This window comes from Nycticebus coucang, chromosome 1 (assembly GCF_027406575.1).
Source record: "Nycticebus coucang isolate mNycCou1 chromosome 1, mNycCou1.pri, whole genome shotgun sequence".
Taxonomy (NCBI): Eukaryota; Metazoa; Chordata; class Mammalia; order Primates; family Lorisidae; genus Nycticebus; species Nycticebus coucang.
In genome coordinates, this window is record NC_069780.1 from 160551168 (window position 1) to 160572650 (window position 21483).

The 21483-nt window shown below is 39.8% G+C and overlaps 1 protein-coding gene across 12 annotated transcripts in view; it reads right to left on the reverse strand.

The window, feature by feature from the left end:
• Positions 1-21483, reverse strand: part of GHR (growth hormone receptor) — a 302031-nt gene that overhangs the window by 176836 nt on the left and 103712 nt on the right. For 9 of the 12 annotated variants that reach the window (XM_053591481.1, XM_053591537.1, XM_053591489.1 and 6 more), the window contains one exon: positions 1236-1316. In XM_053591481.1, coding sequence (XP_053447456.1) covers positions 1236-1316 — 81 coding nt within the window. The other 3 variants (XM_053591513.1, XM_053591504.1, XM_053591529.1) reach the window with 3 other exon arrangements.

Here is a 21483-nt window from a genome sequence, read left to right on the forward strand (position 1 = left end):
CTGACTACTGTATTCCTCCTAAAGATTCACAGACAAACCCTCCTGGTTTATGATTTTAAAGCTAAGACAAGTTCTGCTTTTCTATTTATTTGTTGCCACTTAAAACTTGCATCTTTTCAACAAAAATAGACAAATGGGACTTAATTAAACTGAATAGCTTCTGTACTGCTAAGAAGACAACGACCAAAGGAAACAGACAACCATCAGAATGGGAAAAGGTATTTGCATATTATGAATCGAATAAAAGCTTGATAACCAGAATCTACAGAGAACTAAATTAAGCAACAAAAAAAGAGCCAATAATCCCTTATATCAATGGGCAAGTGAGATGACTAGAATCTTCTCTAAAGAAGACAGATGAATGGCTAACGAACATATGAAAAAATGCTCATCCTCTCTAATTACCAGAAAAATGCAGATCAATCACCCTGAGATATCACCTTACCCCAGTGAGACTGGCCCAAATCACAAAGACTCAAAGTTGTAGATGCTGGCATGGTTGTGGAGAGAAGAGAACACTTTTACACTGCTGGTGGGACTACAAACTAATAGAACTCTTTTGGAAGGAAGTATGGAGAATCCTCAAAGAACTCAAACCAGATCTCCCATTTGATCCTGCAATCCCCATTACTGGGCGTCTACCCAGAAGAAAAAAAATCATTTTATCATAAGGACATTTGCACTAGACTGTTTATTGCAGCTCAATTTACAATTGCCATATTGTGGAAACAACCTAAAAGCCCACCAACCCAGATGTGGATTAATAAGCTGTGGTATATGTATACCATAAAATAGTATTCAGCCACTAAAAAGGATGATGATTTTACATTTTTTTTGTATTAATTTGGATGGACTTGAAATACATTCTTCTTGTTAAAGCATCACAAGAATGGAGAAGCAAGAACCCAATGTATTCAATTTTGATATGAGGACAATTTATGCTAGTACACTGTGGGGAGAAGAGAAATGGTGGATCAGAGAGAGGGAAGGGGGGCCATGGTGACACCTGTGACACACCTCTTGGGGCCAGGACACTATTATTAATGGCATTTTACCCAGAAAATGCAAGCCGTGTAATCTGGCTCTTTGTACCCTCAACGATTCCCTAACAATATAAATAAATAAGTGAAAAACTTGTATCTTTTGATTAAATCATCCAAAGAACTTGGATATAACAAATAAAGTGCAATGTTGTTTCAAAACGTGGGAGGTGGAAACGGGAAAGCAGAACTCACCCTCACTCCTAGAAAAAGCATCACTTGAGCCTGCCAGTGCCAAGGTCAGCAGCAGCTGCCAGAGATCCATACCTGAAGGACCTGCAATCACAAAGAGGTAAAGCCAGTTAATTAAAAGCAGACCATTATCATGAAATACTGTTTAAATACTGCAGAAAACCATGAATGAGCTGACATGTCAGTTCAAGAAGGAATCCTCAGAAGTCTTTCATTGCCCTAGAGTTTCATATTGTCATACTTTTCATAAACACAAACAGCAGGTTATAAAACACTCGACTTCTTGTGGCTGTTTGTCTCAGGAAATAATGTGAATGCTAGAGATTTTCACATTGTGGTGCACAGCCACAGGACCACCTCATAGCCAGTGATCCCCAGGCACAGCTTCAATAACAGGGACAATGTGGTTCACTTTAATTTGATCTGGAAATAGAAAAACTTGTCAGCAGTGTCACCGAGCACGGGGCCTTGCACTGGACAGGCTATAAAAGGAAAAATGGAACAGTTCACTGTTCACAGTGACATTTCTTACATCTGTTTCCCAGTGAACACAAGAGATCGATTAACACACAAAACTCTGTGCTAATGAGCCATCCTAATGAGGTCTAATTAGAAGAGAAACAGAAAGAAGGTGAGAAGCAAAGGAAAACTGTGCCTCGGTGTCCAGTCTAGCAAAGGAGGGAGTGCATAACACACCCCAGTCAGCACACACCTTTAGCTGGAGGAAGCAAATAAGCTTTTCTGGAAAAAAACATACCAGAGTGTTCATGTCCAGAATCTCTAGAGGCAAGTTTGGGCTGGCTAAAAATGAACTCAGAACACTGACTTCTGTAGAGAAGTTGATGTATTTAACGACTATTGCCAATGACTTTAGAACTTGGTTGCAACATTTCCACAGAACTGCACTATTTACAAGTCACTCAGGCATCCCTGATCCTTGCACTAGAAACTTCACCAGAGCCTATATTGGCGTCGTTTTGATTACTGTGCAAACTTGACAATAAAGAAATAGCCCTATTTGGTATCCCTAGCAAGGCTGTAACGATGGGCAGGAATGTTTTTCAGGGGCCTAGAGGCAGGTCCTCTGGCAATGGCTGTGTAATTCCTAAGAGGGATTAAAAAGTCTGATGTTCCCCTCCCGGTGGGATCACACCTGTGGTGCATCTTACAGGGGTATTTGCGAAACTTGGTAAATGTAGAATGTAAATGTTTTGGCACAGTAACTGAGATAACGCCGGAAAGGCTATGCTAACCACTGTGATAAAAATGTATCAAATGGTTTATGAAGTCAGTGTATGATGCCCCATAATCATATCATTGTATACAGTTATGATTTAATAAAAAAAAAAAAAAAAAACAAAGTCTGATGCTCCATACTTCGACTCGGAGACAGGGAACGATCCATTGTTTTTGTTGCTGTTGTTCCACGTAATTTTGTGTTCTTAAAAAATGCCTAAGAAAACAAATCTCTGCGTGAACTGAATATCCTCCTGAGTCTGATTACTCCTGTGTACACCCACATTCATAAAGAACCCCCACCTTGTACATTGCCTCATACAGTCCTGGATAGGATCAAGTGCAAAAGTGCAGACGAACACACTTTCTCAACCGTGAGATATCAAACAAATGGGTGTCGTGGTTATTACAACATCATGTTTAATTCCTAACCTGGAAGGCTCTGGGATGGTGGCCTTGGATCATCCTGGTGCATGTGAACTACTGAGCATGTCTTCCTGTGTCAGTGGTTCTCAACCTTCCTAATGCTACAGCCCATTAATACAGTTTCTGTGGGCCGCAACCCATAGGTTGAGAAATGCTGTCCTATGTCCTTTCTCCCCAAGTGAACTGGCTGTGTGATCACATTGGAGGCCTCTAGCAGAAATACATTAAAAGGCTAAAAGCGGGGCGGTGCCTGTGGCTCAAGGAGTAGGGCGCCGGTCCCATATGCCGGAGGTGGCGGGTTCAAACCTAGACCCAGCCAAAATAAAAAAAAAAAAAAAAAAAAAAAAGGCTAAAAGCGAATATAGGTTGAAAATGCCACCCAGTTTATAAATAGATGTTTTCTTTTAATTTGATTTTTTTGAAATGCAGAAAGCATTAGGAACTGGAAGTCATACATAATGTTTTTTACTAGTTATCCCCCATGACACTTCGTGTGTCGGAGGAGAGAGCAGGCTCTACTAGAAGTTTCTGTCCTGATATCATGCAGTAACAGTGAATCCCCTGTTCCCAGGCAGGCTTTTTTGCTTCCCAATGGAGGAAGGATTCAGCGAGTTTGCATTTCTCAAAAGGGTACTTTCTCTGATTTGGAAATCACCTCCTCAAACATCTCAAAGAGACCTGGCAGATGCCAAAAACAAGTGACTTTTGATTCAGATGAATAGCAGATGACCCCTACTTCAGTCCCCAAACTTTGGAAAGCTTCTGGCTGGTAAATGAACTTCACTTCTCCCAGATAAGGGACTGCATTATTATAATTCCTTTATAAGCCAAATATATCTCCATAGAACAGCGGTTCTCAACCCTGTTGCGACCCACAGAACTGTATTAAAGGGCCGTGGCATTAGAAAGATTGAGAACCACTGCCATAGAACATGTTTTATATTGAAAATCAAACAAACCAGAATGTCCAAAGCATAATGAAATAGAAATCTGTTAGCGCACTCCCATCGCAGAAAAGGAGGTGTTTAAAACTGTTACTCTCCCAAATAGGAGATAAGCCCTGTTCACTAACACTCTAGGATTGGGAGCCAGGAGGAGGACAAAGAAATGTGGTGGGATTCAGTACAAGCTAATTACGTTATGTTGGCTCAATGGGAATGACTCCAAAGGTAGCCCTTCTGCACGCCCCTGGAGAGCTCTCTTTAGGGCTATCACAGGAGCCAGGCCAACACATTCCGTTTGTTCTGACTGTAAGCTGCCCACACCAGCCTTGCAGAGCACCATACTGCAGCTTCTAGTTGAGAGGATCCTTCTTTATCTAGTTCTAAATGAAATAAAACATCTGAAGAACAGGGTGCTGACACACAAAGTTTGGAACTTTAATGTGATGAATGATTACTCACAGGGATGCCCAACCTGTGGCCCATGGGCCACATACTAATTTTGTGAGGACTCTTTTTTGCTTATCTATGGTGTCAGATAGCATGAAAAGTATGCATGGACCTTTTTAAATTTTGTGCTAATTAGCTTTCATTAGTGTTTGTGTATTTAATGTGTGACTCAAGACAACTCTTCCTACGTGCAGAAGAGAGAAAAAAGAAAAAAAAAGTTGGACACCAATGTATCAGTGCCATGCCAGATGTGAGGAAGAGAAAGTCTTTTTTTCCCCTTCCCCAAGCCATTTATGTCCAGGTAGCTCATCACGTTCATTCATTAACCTAGAGTTACAGGAGTCTAACCAAAGTGCTGTCTTAAGAGACCCTACTCATAAATCTAAGTACACGCAGGCAGGCACTCTATTGGTTTTCTTAAGCTTGCAGTATTTTCCTAGGGAAAATCCCTCTCCAAATTTCTTATGATATTAACGCATTCTTTAGCTATAGTCTCATGGCAAAATTTTCAGCAGGAGGGAAAAAATGGGCTTCTATTCTTACATAATGGAACTCACACCATTTCCACCCTCAATGGCCTGAGGGATTTTGCCTTCTCTCAATCCTTTTCTTAAGAAAGAGCCAGTTGAAAACCAGTATAATCCAGCTGGCAAGAGTTTGAAATCTGTAGTCTGCCTAGCAGTGGAGGCCTCCAAATTATACAATTAGGCCCATGATACACTGACTTATTCCATGGCTATAAAACAGTCCATAAACACATGAGAAGAGATGAAGATTAGGTATTATATTTTTATCAACATGTTATAACCAACTCCAGGCAAAGCAAACAATTGGTTCAATTCTCTTTAACTTAAAATCAGCAAGTGTTTGTTGAACTACTAGTTCCTGCTAGCACTGTGCAAAGCCCTGGGGAGACTGATGCAAAAGGCATCAAGATCATGGTTCTTGACTTCAAGAATTAGGCAATGCAACCACTGGAAACTGTGAAAAGAAGGGACATACCTAAAAAAAGAAAGGTCAGATAAAAGGAAAAACAGCTACTGAATGGAGGGACCTAAAATTAGAACTAAATGACAGATAAGATTGCGATGGGTAAAGAAAAGTGAGGGGGGCTGTGGTGAGCCTGTAGGGTTAAAGCTCAGTGAGGATGTTCTGGGTTTGGGCATGAATTCTGAGTATGTCACAGTTGTGAACACAAATAAAATCTTATGGCTCCCCCTAAGTGGCTGACTGACTGAACTCCCTCTTGGCCAAGAGGGTCCCTAAAACTGAGTTGCTGGGCATGAGAAAACAGGTCAGACACACTCACCAGGCCCCTTCCCCTGGTTAGAGATGTGCTTCCTGACTGACACACTAACAGGCCTAAGGCTATGCAAGACCTACCTGCAGGTCCCAACATACACAACAAACCACTTGGTCTATCCAGTACTTTTGTCTCTAATTAGCAGACCCTTTATCTTAAGCACTCCTTTTTACTGAGTTCTTGTGTTTTAGACAAAGCCTAACTTTTTCAGCCAGGCTGTTAGGTTTAACCCACCTATCACCTGTAAGTGCCTCCCCCTTCCAGATCTCCCACCTTTTTTGGCCAAACCAATGTATGTTTTTCACATATTGATTTATGACCTTACCTGTAATTCCTGCCTGCCTAAAATGTATAAAACCAAACTAACCCCTCCACTGTGAGCCCACTTGCTCAAGGCTTCTTGGGTGTGGCTCTGGGTCATGGTCCTCAAATGCGGCTCAGAGTTACAATGTGAGAATAGCTCTCTTCCATTGACACAGTAATATTCTGATGAGGCTGGCAAACAACGAGGTTCAGAATTATGAATAAGGGGGCATAAAGTGAGATTGGCAAGGTATGACCACAATAAAAGAGCATTTTTAACTCGTATTAATCAGAAAGTCACTAAAGGTTCTGCACAAAAGTGGATTTTGCTTAGTGCTGTCCTTCATGCCTTCTTAACATCATTGAGACACAGTGACTAGATACAGGAGATGTTACAGAGAGATATGTTTGTCACAAACAACTGGGTATGCCTGTGGATGGAAGGCTGTGCTATTAGCAGAAATCAGGATTTGGGGATCTGAATTGTTTAGAGGGAGGAGATGATGTAACTACTTTGGATACTGGTGCTCCAGGCAGGACTTCTGGAAGTAGTAGAAATGTTAGTGAGGAGTTGAAGGTAAAAGACCAAAGATTGAGAGAGAAGTTACTAGATGATGAGAGTTAGCTACATAAGAGATGAAGAGTATCCAGGTGAATTTAATGCAAAAACTAGACAATTCAGTGAAAAAACTCCACACTATCTTTATAAAAAAAAATGTTAAAAGTTTATGAATACATATAGGGGAAATGTGCTCTTATTTGGCTTGTAATTTGGCAGAATCAAATGAACTATTGTCTAAAATCACCCACACCTTCTAATTTGTATCAAGTATTTTAATGGAACGTGGTCAAAGCATCCTCAGAAATATGATGTTAACATATTAAATGCCAGAGTCAATTACTAATGAAATATTCCAAAACTGAGTCTACTTGATCTGATATAGCTTTTCTGAAAACTTGGCACAAAAAAAGGGAAGAAGTGAATTCAAAACTGTATTTGAAATTACCCATTCTAATTACCACTAGGCATTTATTCGAACAGCTTGCATTCAGAGTTCATGTTATTATCTACTTTTTATGATGGTGATCATTTGAAAGTTGGTCAGATGCAAAAATGCCTTCGGTCAATTTATTTCCTTTCTATGAGTATGCAAGGAAAAGCTCACAGACATTTTTGATATAATTATTTTCTCTGAGATTTCTCTCCTCTCAAGGATCCAGTAGAAAATACAGGATGGGAATTTTAAAATGTATAAGGTGTGAGGGGAAAACAGATCTTTGGGAGTAGCAGATATAGTAAGTCTTCATTTCCAACATCCAGCTTATGTGATATAGACCTGTGCCGACAAATTTGGTTACCACCAGTCACTTGTGACTATTAGGCATGTACTTGAAATGTGGCTAGTGGCACTGAGGAACTAAATAAGAATTTAAATTTTATTTAGTTTTAATGAACTATTTAATCATGTATTTAAATATACTTAGAACAGGTTATATACGTGAATCCACTTTTTCATCTTTACATTTTTGTAAAATCTAAATATGGATCATACAGTGACTTGAATGTAACTTAAGGGACATGATTTATGGCATTTCTAAAGTATAAAATGAAGAGTTTGTAGTTCGCCATCAGTGTTTCATTTGAAATAATGAATTACATTGTCTACCAGTAGGAAAAGAAGACATAAAAATTCATAATAAAAAAAAGATCAAGTTATTTATGAGGAAAATTTACCACCTAAATTGAGATGTACAGTAAGTGTAAAATATACACACATTGAGGCTTGTTAAATAAAAAAGGATGCCAAACGTCTCAATAATGTTTATGCTAACTACATGTTGAAATCATATTTTTGATTATTATATTTAAAAAATATATTATTAAAACTAATATGCCTTATTTCTTCTTATTTTTAAAAATGTGAGTATAGTCATTCATGGCTTAACAATGGGGATATGTTCTAAGAAATAGGCAACTTTATCATTGTGTGAACATCACAACACATGTAAACCTAGATGATACAGTCTACTATACACTTAGGCTGTGTGGTATAGCCTACTGTTCCTATGCTACAAACCTGTACAACATGTTATTGCACTCAATGCTGTACAACAGGCAATTGTAACACAGTGTAACACTCAATATTTGCGTATCTAAACATATCTAAAGATAGGAAAGACATTGTCAGAATATATTCTACTCTTATGAGACCACTGTTATACATGTGGTCTTCTGTTGACCAATATGTTATACAGCACATGACTGCAGTTGAAATTTTAAATTAAATATGTGGCTTGCTCTATATTTCCATTTGCAGAGTTGGTATAGATGTTTTACAATTTATCTGTTTATTTTTCTTGCAATCAAACACATTAAACTGTTAAAGAGGGTATATTTACTTCTGTAACACAAACAAATGAATACAATATTTTATTTTTCATGACATATAAATTCATTATGTTTTAACAGGTCCTCCTGAATGCTGAATGATGGGGTCAGAAGAGTCACTGGAGACTTAGGTAACTTAGGTATGATTGTATTTGGAGAAGGGTTTTTTAGGGTGCATTTGTTTACCTTCAGAAATGTGACTACTCACATTATCTCTCTCTTTGAGTCACAGAAAGTTGTGCGCTGGTATATGTTTAACCTGCCTCTCTGGAAGAAAAATTATAAAGGCTATGATTTGTAGCATTTGCTAATTTCTCTGAGGTAATACCCAGGCTGACTTTAAGCTACCAATGGGGACTCACAGAACGTGTATTCATAAATCAGTATGAGCTAGACCTAGCAGACGTCTGGCTGGCGAAGTGAATGATGCTATCTAGGTTCCATGTATGGTAACAGGTACAAAGATTAAGCAATTTGTTAACATTGATACAAAATGTAAGAGACAGTGCTGCCAAGTGAACCCTGGGAAATTGATTTCATTTGATGACATCTGAGCTACTGTTAGCTAATCACATGTGGCTAATAATCATTGATAGATACTTTCCTAGGTCTACAGACATTGACACCAGCCTCTATCATAGATACTATCTTTGGGCTTCATTTACAGAGAGGGAGAACTTAGGGGCCATGTGAATGAGCCACAGAAGAGTAGTTTCAAATTCTAGTCTCAGAATGGTGGCTCACATCTGTAATCCCTGTGCTTTGGGAGGCTGAAGTGGGAGGAGCACTTGAGGCTAAGAGTTCAAGACCAGCCTGGCAACATCTTGGCTTTACCAAGAGTCAGTTTACTCATCTCTAATATGTGTATGATAATATCGTTTTCCGTTTTTTCAGAGAAAAATCAGGATTAGATAAGACAATTTATTCAAAGTATTTGGCATTCCCTTCACATGTACCCAATAAGGTTTAGGTATTATAATTATTAGAGTTCTTCTGATAGCAGTAACAAATCGACTATGTTGTATAATGTTCCCATAGGATAGAATGGGAGTGGAGCCTGAGTTATTCACATGCTTCATGAAATGGTAGTCTAGGCAGGTGGTAAAGCAATCATTGAATGTGCTCTTGGCAGCCACAATATCTAAGACCCCATTCTTAAATCAAGCACATGACATGAAGGGCCAGAGAATGAAAGATCATAACCATGTAAAATATGCACATCTTCGGATAAGGTAGGAGTGCTGCCTATGTGTGCTGAGGTGAAGGCCCAATTGTTTAGAAAATACTCTGGGGGATGAGTCCCCCTGAACCCCATCACTATTTCATCCACTGTAAGAAAATCCTATGCTGTTGATACTGGGTTTAGATCATTGTTTGTGGATCATGGATTCCTAGAACTGAAACTTGGATACATGAATTAGATCAGTAAGAGGCTTGGCTTGAAGCTAGAACTCTTTCTTGGAGAACTCAAATAAGAAAACTGGGTTGGAGGAACCTGAGTTCCTGTATCCCTCTCTTTATGGAAGAGTGAAAGAAGGGACATTTCAGTAACCAAATGCTTGATGCTGCTCCTGTCTTGATATGCCTATTCTGTTCAGAGTGGAACCTCCTCGTTGCATGGGGCATTATACATAAGTTCACGGGGACTCACTCAGCACTTTGCAATTCCTCTCCCTAGTAGCTTGTCCTGTGGGTGGTCATCAACTCACCCAGCCTGATTCACTTGGTGCATTCATGGGTTAACAATACAGGTGTAACAATTCTTACATGGAAGAGGAAATCAGTTGGATGGGTGCTTATTTAAACAGTATGTTCTTTTTTACATCTTACCTTACAGAATTGCTCCTATCAAGTCTTGTTTTTTAAGATACAATTTGAAAAAGGAAACTTCTTACTGAATTTTTGCTTTCTTTCTCCCTTAAAATCTGATTTTTTTATTTCTATGATAGATCATACAGAACATGAAGATTGCTCTTTAAACAAATTTGAAGATGTTAGATTTTTTTCTAACTCTAAGAAGGAAATTTTCCAAGAGAAGATGAATAGGCTACAGGAGACAAGTTCTCATAGAACGAATTCTTCAGACAAAAGAATTCATTATCTTGAAGCGATCATAACTTAACAATGACTATTATAATAAACAATACTTTATTAATATAGTGTATACGTCATATGTACATATATATGCATATGCTTTCTATATCTTAACAAAATGCATATTCTACCTTCTTTGGAGTTACTAGAACAGAAACACAGGTTTTTAAAGAGCGTTACTAGCATGCCATGATAACATAGGGAGAAAAAATTGAAAGAAACTCTTGTTTCCTTTTATCAAGTCCAACATGGTAAAGTTGTTCTTTAAAGGTAAATAAGTTGGGAAACCAAGAGTGAGGCAATGTGATCCCCTGGGAAAGGCATTATTGGAGGAGGAGTCAGCAATCCTGTGCTCTGGAGCCAGCCCAGCATAGCGTGACATGGTGACTGGGGTGGTCACTTAATCACCATGAGCCTCAATTTCCACACTGAACATTCTTCCATAATTTTGTGACAACTTGACTCCTGAGTTATGCAGCATAATAACAGCTGCCATTCACTGAGGGCTTCCTATGTCCTGGTGCCACCAGGTTCCTTGTCTTTCCCTTCTTTTAGCTGTGAAAAAAATGGAGGAGTTGGCTGTGTGTCACTCACTACTGTATCCCTAACAATCAGCCATGGGCTGGCCACAGAGAAGATGTCCACCAAACATCTTCCCCATGAGTAGTGTACTGGGCATCTTATTATTTCGTTCTGTCTTCACACAGACCTTACATAAGACAGCCTTGTGTTACAAATGAGAAAATGGAAGTTCAGAGGAGCTTTGAGATGTTAAGCAAATGTTCCAGGCTCCCAAGGACAGAATATTTCTGGATAGAGTTTGCAACTGTGGCCTGCCTTTGCTTTCCCATGCTGCTTCTTAATTGGTGAAGTAGGTAGACTAAACACATGATCCGCAGCCCAGTGGATCAGGAAAGACTACACAGAGCAAGAAAAAGAGAAAGAGTAACATTTGGATTTGAATTATGAAGACACGTAGACACCATAATATTTTCCCAGCACAGGGTCCCTCAAGGACTGATAATTCATAAATGCTAACGTAGCAGTTTCTTGGAGAGCTTAGATAAGACATGACATTGCTCAAGGAATATAATATTTATCTCTATGCCTTAGAAACTCCAAGAGCACCTGTTCTACTTTCGGGTATATTACTTAAGAGTTATGCGTTATGCTTTCTCCATGGCATGGGGCATCACCCTGCCTCCTTTAAGCCTATACGTAAAAATAGAAAGAAGTCTATTAGGCCAGACTGACTGGCTGCCAGATAGATGGCAAACACAGGGCAGATCAATGTCATGTCTCATCTACAGGAAGTTTACAATGTACCAGTTCACTCTTCAAGATCACAGGAGGTGTAACAGCTTGGACTTGGACCATTTACCATTAATAGCTTTAATAAAAATGCTTTCTAGAACAGTGCTACCTAACAGAAATATAATGGCAAACACCAGTTTCAGCCACATATGTATTTTAAATTTTCTACATTAGAAAAGTAAAGCATGGACAAAAGTAATTTTAATAATATATTTTATCTAACATAATATATCCAAAATATTATCATTTCATCATGTAGTCAATGTAAAAAGTATTAGTGAGGCATTTTGCCCTCTTTTTCCAACTGAACCTTTGGATCTGGTGTGTATTTTACATTTGTAGCACCTCTCAATTGAGACTAGCCCCATTTCACATATTCAATAGCTACATATGGCCAGTGGCTACTGCACTGGACCATGTGGCTCTGAACACTGCCAGGTTGTGGAGGTCCATGTGGCCAGCTCCTTGGCTATGGCAGATGTATCTGTGCTTATTATTAACTCATAAAGCAGTCTAGTCGGCTGTAAAGAGACCTTTAAACAGTGATTTTGCAAGATCTAATAGTTTCTTAAAGTCCTAGAAAGAAATGGTCTTGCTAATGAAGCAAGAACATCTGATGTTCCAGATATTCTCAACACTTCTTTTGTACATAGTTACCAAGCACTGAACTCTACATACACTTAACTATAAACTTGTTTGTAGAATAGACTTGGAATTGTAGTACCAGATCTGTCATTAGTTATGAGACTTTAAGTGAGTCATTTATCACTCTCAGCCTCCGCTTTCTTATCTCCAAAACAGAAGATTTGGAGCATATCAATAGTTCTCAGCCCAGAGTCAACTAAGGAACTTAAAAAACAATGTCCTGGCTTTACCATACATACATCAAATCTCTATGATGGGATAAATTTGATACTTAAAAAAAAATTATTTTTAGACAGATTCTCACTTTGTCATCCCTGGTAGAGTGCCCTGGTGTCATAGTTCACAGCATTCTCAAGATTCCTGGGTGCAAGTGATTCTCTTGCCTCAACCTCCCAAGTAGCTGAGATTACAGGCACCCACCACAACAAGCCACTATTTTTTTAGAGGCGGGGTGTTCCTCTAGCTGAGGCTGGTTTCGAACTCGTTAGCTCAGGCAATCAGCCCACCTTGGCCTCCCAGAGTGCTGAGATTACAGGCATGAGCCATTGCACCCATCCCAATACTTTAATTTTTTTTTATATGATTCTGAAGTGTAGCTAGAATTGAGAATCATTGGTCCAATGCAAATCAAATGTGCTGTAACTTTTGTGACAATAGTGCTTACCTGCCCCAAGGAATTTTCCTCATCCGAGTGGAGATAAAGAAAAGAAATATCAATCTTCCCCATTCAACCAACCAGTAAATATGCTTTTTGCAACAGATGACAATCTATGTCAAGTGGTTGAAACACTAAAATATGAAAATGAGATCAGAAAATATTGTCCTATGAAACAGCAAAATAAAGAGTACATGCATGTATAGATGAAATGAGCGAGCCACCGACACAATCACACAAGTGATGACATAAATTCAAAGTGTCACTGATGAGACAGCATGCTAAACAGGTCCCCCCAAGATAACCAGCTCTCCAGTAAGGAAATCAAACACTAATCTAGGTACTGTTGTGAAGGGACTTTGCAGGTGAGCCCTGTAGTCACCTGAGCCTGAAAACACAAAAGAGGCAATCAGTCAATGAGATGATAGAAAGGGAAGTCAGAGAGATTAGAAACTTGAGAGGGACTTGGTCTACCTTTTCTGGAGGGGATCACAGAGAACTATGAGATACAATGGAGATACCCTCTAGGAACAAAACCTGGCAGCCCAGCTGACAGCCAGCAAAGAAATGAGGGACACAATCCAACCACAGCAAGGTTCTGAATTCACAAAAACAACTGGAATGAGCCCAGAAGCAAATGTATCCTCAGATGCTCCAGAAGGTAATGTGGGTCTAACAACACTGATTTCAGCCTGGTGAACTCTAAGCAGAGAACAAAGTTAAGCTACAGGTTGCCCACACTTTTCACATACAGAACTGTGAGATGATAAAGGAGTATTATTTTAAGCCACTAAATTTGTGATCATTTGTTATGGAAACAATGGAGAATTAATACAGTCTCTAAAAGTCCATTATGGACTGACCACAAGGTTGACTTCCTAAACATTAACCAGGAAGGAAGAACTCAGTCACCACTGAAACATGTCCATATGGACAGGAGATTTTTAGCTGTGCATAGCAATTTGGATTCAGCAGAGACTTTAGAGATAATTTAGTTCAATCAATTAATGATAATGAATGTTGAAAACAATTAGTAAATAATCTATGGTGTGGTCTCTTGCAAATACCCTACAGCCCATGGTGCTTTGACTATTCAACAAGAATGTCGCCGTAAAGAGACAGGTCCAGTAACCTCTCATAGCTTGAGCTTATCAAATGAGCTCCCTATGGTCATTTAGTTCTCTCTACTACAAATCTACAGTTGTCAAAAGACCTTAGGATTCTTGTTTTCTGGGTTTGCTCTCTTACTGGAAAACTAATATAATAATTAGCTAAAATGAAATTGCTTGCCAGTGTAATGGGGAATAAACAAATGTATTGGCCCGCTGGTGTATTGGCCCATCTCTTGAGTTTGGCTATTATAAATCAGGCCCCCAGAGTCTGACCACCTCCAGGCTAACTGATGGAATTTATTGTTTGAAGATGTAAATCAACATGAGATGATCCCAGGGAAAGTGACAAAGGTCCGAAGATCCCATCTCCATCAGTTTTCTAGCCTTGCTTTTCATCTTAACCTTCAGTCAAACCAGGAAATTCAAAAACAACCAATCTATCCATGGGAAAATAAATCAAAATTTACGACAGACTAGAGTAGGGGGAAGATGAAGATAAGGGGCATGTGTTCATGGAGGGAAAGGTGGTATGGAAGGGGGAGACCCGTCTTTGTAACACGTCCTTGCAAATCTTTCTCAGGAGAGTTTGTTTTCAGTCCTCCTGAATTAAAAGTTCAATTCCCAGGAGGCTTATGTTTACTCTCCTATGGGACCACCACAGCATAACTCAGGAAATTGTAATTTAATGACCTGGCCTTTTCTCCTCCATCAGTCAGCTGGCAGTGGAAGACTGGGCCCATCATCCTGAGCCAAACCCCAAACCACTATTGATTCACAGAGACTGTCTGCCTACCAGGAAGTCAAAGGAACAGACAAACACTTTTTTGTTACAATCTGCTTAAGGGTAATCAGTTTTCCCATCTTGTAAAACAGTAAGAAACATTCATCTTCCCCTCACTGAAAACTGATTTGAATAAAATTTTTATTTTTCAACCACTTATGATTATGCTAACAGCTAAAACTTTACTTTTGAATGAGGAAGAAAACCTATAACAAATCTCCAGGTGGCAGTTAACATGTACCATGTTATGGAGTCATGGAAAAGCCAACCAACCAAGGGGTCAGAGCTGCAGACACAGATACAACTGGAAGCAGACGGGCATCTAAAATAACTCCCACCCCGACAGAAGTCAGCGTTTCATACCTGCCCCACCTAATGAAAAAGCATATTCATTTCTTCTATTTCCCATTTTGCTAAATGAGATCAGAGTTCACCCACTCACTTCTCCTCCACACCCGGCCCTACTGCCTCGCCTCTTCTCCAGACTATCCACAGCCTCCTTCCTGTCTATCTTCCTTTGCTTTTAAGGCTGCTGTCACACAAATCAAAAATCTACCTCTCTTCGAAATTACATTCAAACATCACCACCTCCATGAAGCCTTCTGTGCTCCCCCATCCCCAAGACTTAACTGTTCACTTTTCTGTGCCTACACTCATTTCTTTTTAACCTTTACTATCAAACGTGCCACAACTTCCAAGTCACAAGATGATGAACCTCCACGTGAGGCAGAGATTGGTGCCTGCATTGCTGCCTGCAGAGTTCCTCAGGGTGAGATGCAGACCTACTCCATCGACTTACCATCCCCACTGTGTCCTTAGCTAGAGGGCCCTTCTGCATTTGATGAGTGAACGCATGTGTGTTACATGTATTGTGCTGGCAGGGGGAGGGGTGTCAGTGGTGTAACACAGGCCAGAGGCATGATAGTTCTCTTCCCACCTCAAGAACATCCAGATTATCATCCACTTGTAGTTTCTAGAATTTTAAGATAAGTGAGTTTCAGTAAAAAGGAAAATAAAGAGGGGGTCAGAGGTTGTGCCAACAGGTGAAATTTGGGCAGCCAGAACATACCCTGTTGGTACAAGAATTTCAGAAAGGTATGGAAGGTCATAGTTACATCAAAATTCTGTATAGGCTCCCCCTAACGGCACAACTCAGCTCCCCACACTTCAGCCTTCTCCCTCAGCACCTAATTCTACTCCCCTCCAAATCCCCTGCCAAGATCTTCTCTACTTTTGTAGGAGGGAAAGGCAGAAAATAATCATGAGGAAAAAAAGGAACAAGCAGAGGAGTTGAGAAGACTTGAGAAGTAGCTTTCTACTTCCCCTTTCCCTCAGGAGAAAACACCAATCACATTTTTTTTCTTTGTAAATTATTTCCCATGTTCACTAGATTCCTTAAGATACAAGGAGGGTGGACATAAATGGTTTTTCTAGTTTCCCTATTAATAAACCCAAGGTTAGTGATCATGGGTTCTGGGGGAACTTTGTGGAGGCACAGTCACAATTACAGAAGCCAGGAGCTGGATGGGACCGGAAGTACAAAGGTCTAAAGGTCTTATAGATGAGGTGAAGCTCAGAGAGGTAAAGGATGTGTCTGAGCCCCCACAGCTGGTGACAGACAAGCTGAGCATAGCGCCAGGTCTCCCATCCCTGGTCCAATGGACCGTTTCAGTGTCCCATGATGTCTTCCACCCGTTACTGACTACTTTCAAGAAGCATTTCAAGGAGCAATAAAGTGCGCCCACGCCCAGGCTCACGTGTGCTGTCACACTGTACATCACTTATCATTAGGCAGTCGGTACAAAGAAATCACAAGCGTGGGCACAAGGTGACCCGGCTCTTCTGGCCTGGCCCAGCTGCCTGGCCGCTCACCTACCACTTCAACAGGAACTGAGGTCTGCTCGCCACCTTCTTTGACACAGGACAAAAGCCTTGGAGGAATTCAGGAAAGGAGTTTACTCACAACAAGCCTTCACATCTGAACCAAAGTGGGCCTTCCCGACAGGAGGGTTAGAACTTGGCGGAAGTCTGTTCTCCACACTGATGTCACAGTGCTTTTCTGAAATTGCAGACCTGCAGTCTCTGTTTCAACACCTCCCCTCCCAGTAATGAGAAACTCTTAGAACAGTACATCAGCCCTGTGTGATCTCACTCAGCCTCCTTCCACCTTTCCATGCCCATTTTCCACCATTTCTCCAAACCTCCCCCTTTCTTTCAGCCAAGAGGAAATCTCAAAGGTTCCAGGCACTTCATATCTCTGGCCTCTTTTCTCCTTCTCTCCTGACTTATCTTTGCTACTCATTCCCTCAAACCTCAGCTAGAGGTCACTTCAACTTAGAAGCATCTTAACAACACCCCCTTCTCCCACCAGGTGAAGGTAGGGGCCTCTCTTCTCTGCTTCTACAATAGCTGTGACAACCCTCTATTACAGCCCTGTAAGGAATTGGTAATTGTTTCATCTGTCTCCTGAGGGCCATCTTCGGATTCCCTATGGCCTAGCAACCCAGCTTTAAATGAATTGTTGAAGAAATGAACAGAGATCTCTGGACACTGTTTTAAAATAGGAGTTTAGAGGCGGTGGGGGCATGTCCTTTTGTTGAAAGTCCACCCGAATGCTTTCTGGTGAGATAGTTAAGTGGGGTTTCCATCATGTCAGGCATGATGGGATGCGTTTTAACTAGGCATGCAGCAGAAAACCCAGAGCATCAGAGTTAATCAGCAAAGAGGTATGGTTAGAAGCATAAAAAGACAAATGCTTTGTTTTCCTTTCCTTCAAAGCGTTAACCATCCTTTAGACTAAAGAAGTTGTAAAACAAACATGCAATTGTGGTGGCACTTCTTTCCAATGCTTTTCTAAATGTAAACTACTGTTGAAACAAGAGACGTGGAACAGAATTAAAACTTTTAAGTGTTTCCTGAGTCCAAATTTCCTGAGCGCAAATTAGAATCTTTGTTCACTTTTTCAAAACATACCTGCACCTTGAACGTTCAGAAAACTAGCCCTTCCCTGAGAGAACTTTGGAAACCCAAATTATAACTTGATGGTGATCAGACAAGGAGGAAGGCAGTCAAAAACTTTCTTCGCCTAACAAGAATATTTTATAAACTCCAGCACAAGAAAAACAAGTTTTGCTTAAAATAGAAAGGAAAAAGGCAGAGAAGCAGAGGAAAGAGAGAACAAAGAAAAATTAAGCCAGAAGAGGAAAGAATGAGGTGGGAAGAGAAAGAAAAACATCTAGTCTAAGCCATGGGGAAAATTTACATCTGAAAATGTAAAAGCAAGTAGACCAAAAAACAAAACAAAATAAAACAAAAACACCTGTCAGCCTTCTGATTAAATAATAACCATAAAGGAGTAAGTCTGGAGTATACCAACCTATAGTCCAGTAGGTGTTCCTGAAATAAAGGCTGAATTTTCGTATTATTTCTTCCTGGCTTTATAACAAGAACCTTTTTAATTTCCTTTTTTTCATTCAGTCATATATGCAAGAAGATCACATTACCCTGATTTGGTTAAAATCTCTCAGAGAAGGTTGAAGGTAGAGTCCCATGGAAGTTTCTTGGTCACTGCTTGACATGTTTTAATCTCTAACTTCTCAATCTTGCTGCTTTGGTATATAAACCTTTGTAAGATTCTCCCCCGAACTTGATCATTCTCTCTCTGTCTCTTTTTCTTTTCCCCCCCACACCCCCATTTCTTTCTCTCTTCCTCTATCACATACACACATACAAATCTGGTACCAGAGAGTAAATTAAATCTCACCAGACCATTGCCTCACATAACAAATCCCCTGACCTTTGCCCAGTATATCTCTGGGCTCTGCCTGCTGAAGTGAAGGCCAGGCCTTGGCTGGAGTCTCGGGAGGCCTATTAAAACAGAGGCAGCCAGATCAGCTGAGAAGAGGGCTTGTGTTAGAACTCAACAAAAGCTAAAGTCTGCATGGATTGAAGGCAGTGAGAGGGTATCTGAAACTCATCCCATCCTTTCTCTAAGAAGGGCAAGAACAAAAGTAGAAGTGATGATCTCTTGTGTTCTCTGGGCACTTAAGTATCCCAAGTGCCGAAAGTGCAGCACATGAAAAATCTTTTAAATGAAGGAATAAATGAATGAATTAATTCCAGAATATTAGCACCATTGGAAATTCTAGCATACTTAACTTTATTGTAAACATTTGACCATAAAATCGGTTGTATAAAGTAGTTGACAAGAAAACCCTTAGTATTTGTGACATATTAATTATTGAGTCCCCTCATCCCAACCCACCTAAATCCTAATCAACTAGGAATATTTTGGTCTACTGCACAGAAGAACACAGCACTTAAAAAATGTAGTTTTCATTCTTTTTAATTGTCTTCTAATAGAAGTAAGCATCTCATAGAAAGAAAGATGACAAGTCAATGAAAGGTACAAAATACTAAAAAGTGAATTACATACATGAGCAACATGAAAACTGACAAAAAGACTGCTTTCTAGCCTAGGAGCTTTGCCATAGTTCTCGCAGACGCTCACAGGGTGAGAACAGTCATGATGACGCCCATCACTCAGTGTGCACTGAGTCGCCATACACGCGAGACTGTGTGACTCATATCCCTGGGTACAACCAATATTCCCATCCACACCGTCAACACAAGAAGACTGATCGTAATTTATGACTGCCAGGATTAGCTGAGCCTTTTGCTAGTTTCAAGATTCTTCTGCCTAGCTAGCTTTCTTATGTTTATGTGCAATAAACCATTCCATGACTTGCAGTACTTGCAAACACCTTTAAGATAAAAATCTCTCAGGGGGGAAAATTCATTTAAATGGTTTAGTTAACAATGCCTGGGTTTGAGAATTTCACTGATTGTAAATTGGTGGTTAATTTGTTCTAAAATCATATTTTCGATGTGCAGAAACCAGTTGCCTGACAGACGCTTCTGAAACACATTTCCAAAACAAAATTCAGGATTCTTCTTCAAACAACCTCACATCTAGATAACCTAGGAGATATCTGGACATCCCCCACTTCCTTTGCTCCTATTTTAACTGGCAATGTTATCTCTTCAGTATCATTTGAGTTGTCTATCCCATAATCTCCTTATCCTTTCTACTGCTATCACCCAGGTCCTAGCCACCATTTCTCGCTTGGACTTGAGGAATGACCTCCTAACAGCCAGGCAGGCTCTCTCCCATCCATTCTCTTTCTCTCTCTTTCTCTCTGTGTGTCTCCTTCTCTCTCTCTCTCATACACACACATGGTATGCAATACAATTATATCATGTCATCCCTCTGACTAAAACATTTAAATGTCTTCCCTTATTCATAGACTAAATACCACAATCTATGATATGGTCTGACTAATAGTAGTTGCCTCCAATACTCACTTTCCCCACTTTCAATTAGTAATAGAACCCAGTGAAAACAGCACTTCCCAGTGAACCTTGCAGATAGCGGTGGTCACATGACCCCATTCTGGTGAGCAGGACCTGTGTGGATGTGGTGTGTCCATCTTTCAAGGAAATGAACATTCCTTCCACTTCCCCTTCTTCTCCCTTGCTGGTTTGTACATCCATGGGCTTGATCACCAACCACATGGGTGAGGGTTCCCTGGACTTGGGGAACACTTCTGGGACTCATGATGAAGTTGGATCCCTTACAATGGGGGTTTATATATAATTAAAGAACAACTGGCCAGTGATTTGGGGACTAGCCAGATTAGATCTTTCAAGTTTATGCTTCAAAGAGAAAGATTTTTTTCGAGGTCAGTTGAAAGAGTTAAAAAGAGTAATCACACAAGACTTGCATAAAAACATTTGCTGAGATTTTACCCTTGATATCTATAAAGAAAGAAAACATACCTGAACACATGACATTCTGATATACCTTTTTCATGGGCTTTGTGAGATACAACTTCCTTACCTAAGAGAACTATGAATCCTACTCGTGTGATGAAACCAGAAATATTTGCAACTGTTAGAAGTTGTGAATGGTTTTGTTTGGAGAATTATTGAGAATTACATAAATGTATATCCTTGTCAGATAGAAATACTTTGGTATAATAAAAAACAGATGATACTCTGCCCTACCTTACCTCAAACCAAATTCCAAAGCCTCCAATTATCAAATAAAAAATAATGATTACACTAAGATAGTAGGAAAGTGAAGGACATTGGGAAAAGGAGCCAGATTGCATCCTTCCAAGTTTTGTACCTGCACCCCCTGCAAAACTAATTTTAGTCTGAGCAATACCCTCTGAGATGGTGTCAGCAGGACAAACATGAGGCTTTCTGCTTCAAACAAAATGTTAACCACAAACACTTTATATCAAGAAGATGAGCTAAATTAAAAGTAAGGATAGAAGATTCTTGTTTGCATGATAACCATTTTCCACAAAGTCAATTTTGCTTTTTTTTTTTTTCCTGATTATGGACATAATATTTGCTTATGTAGAAATGCGGTACAGGCTTATGTAGAAATGCTGGATTCCTTTTCCATTTCTTTCTAATAAAACTTCTAATGAAAAAATCGAAAACAGAATCCATTTAAAAATTGTCTCTTTCATTGTTTTTTATATTTTTCCCCATTTGAGAGTCTTTTATGTACCTGCTAATTATATTGCCAC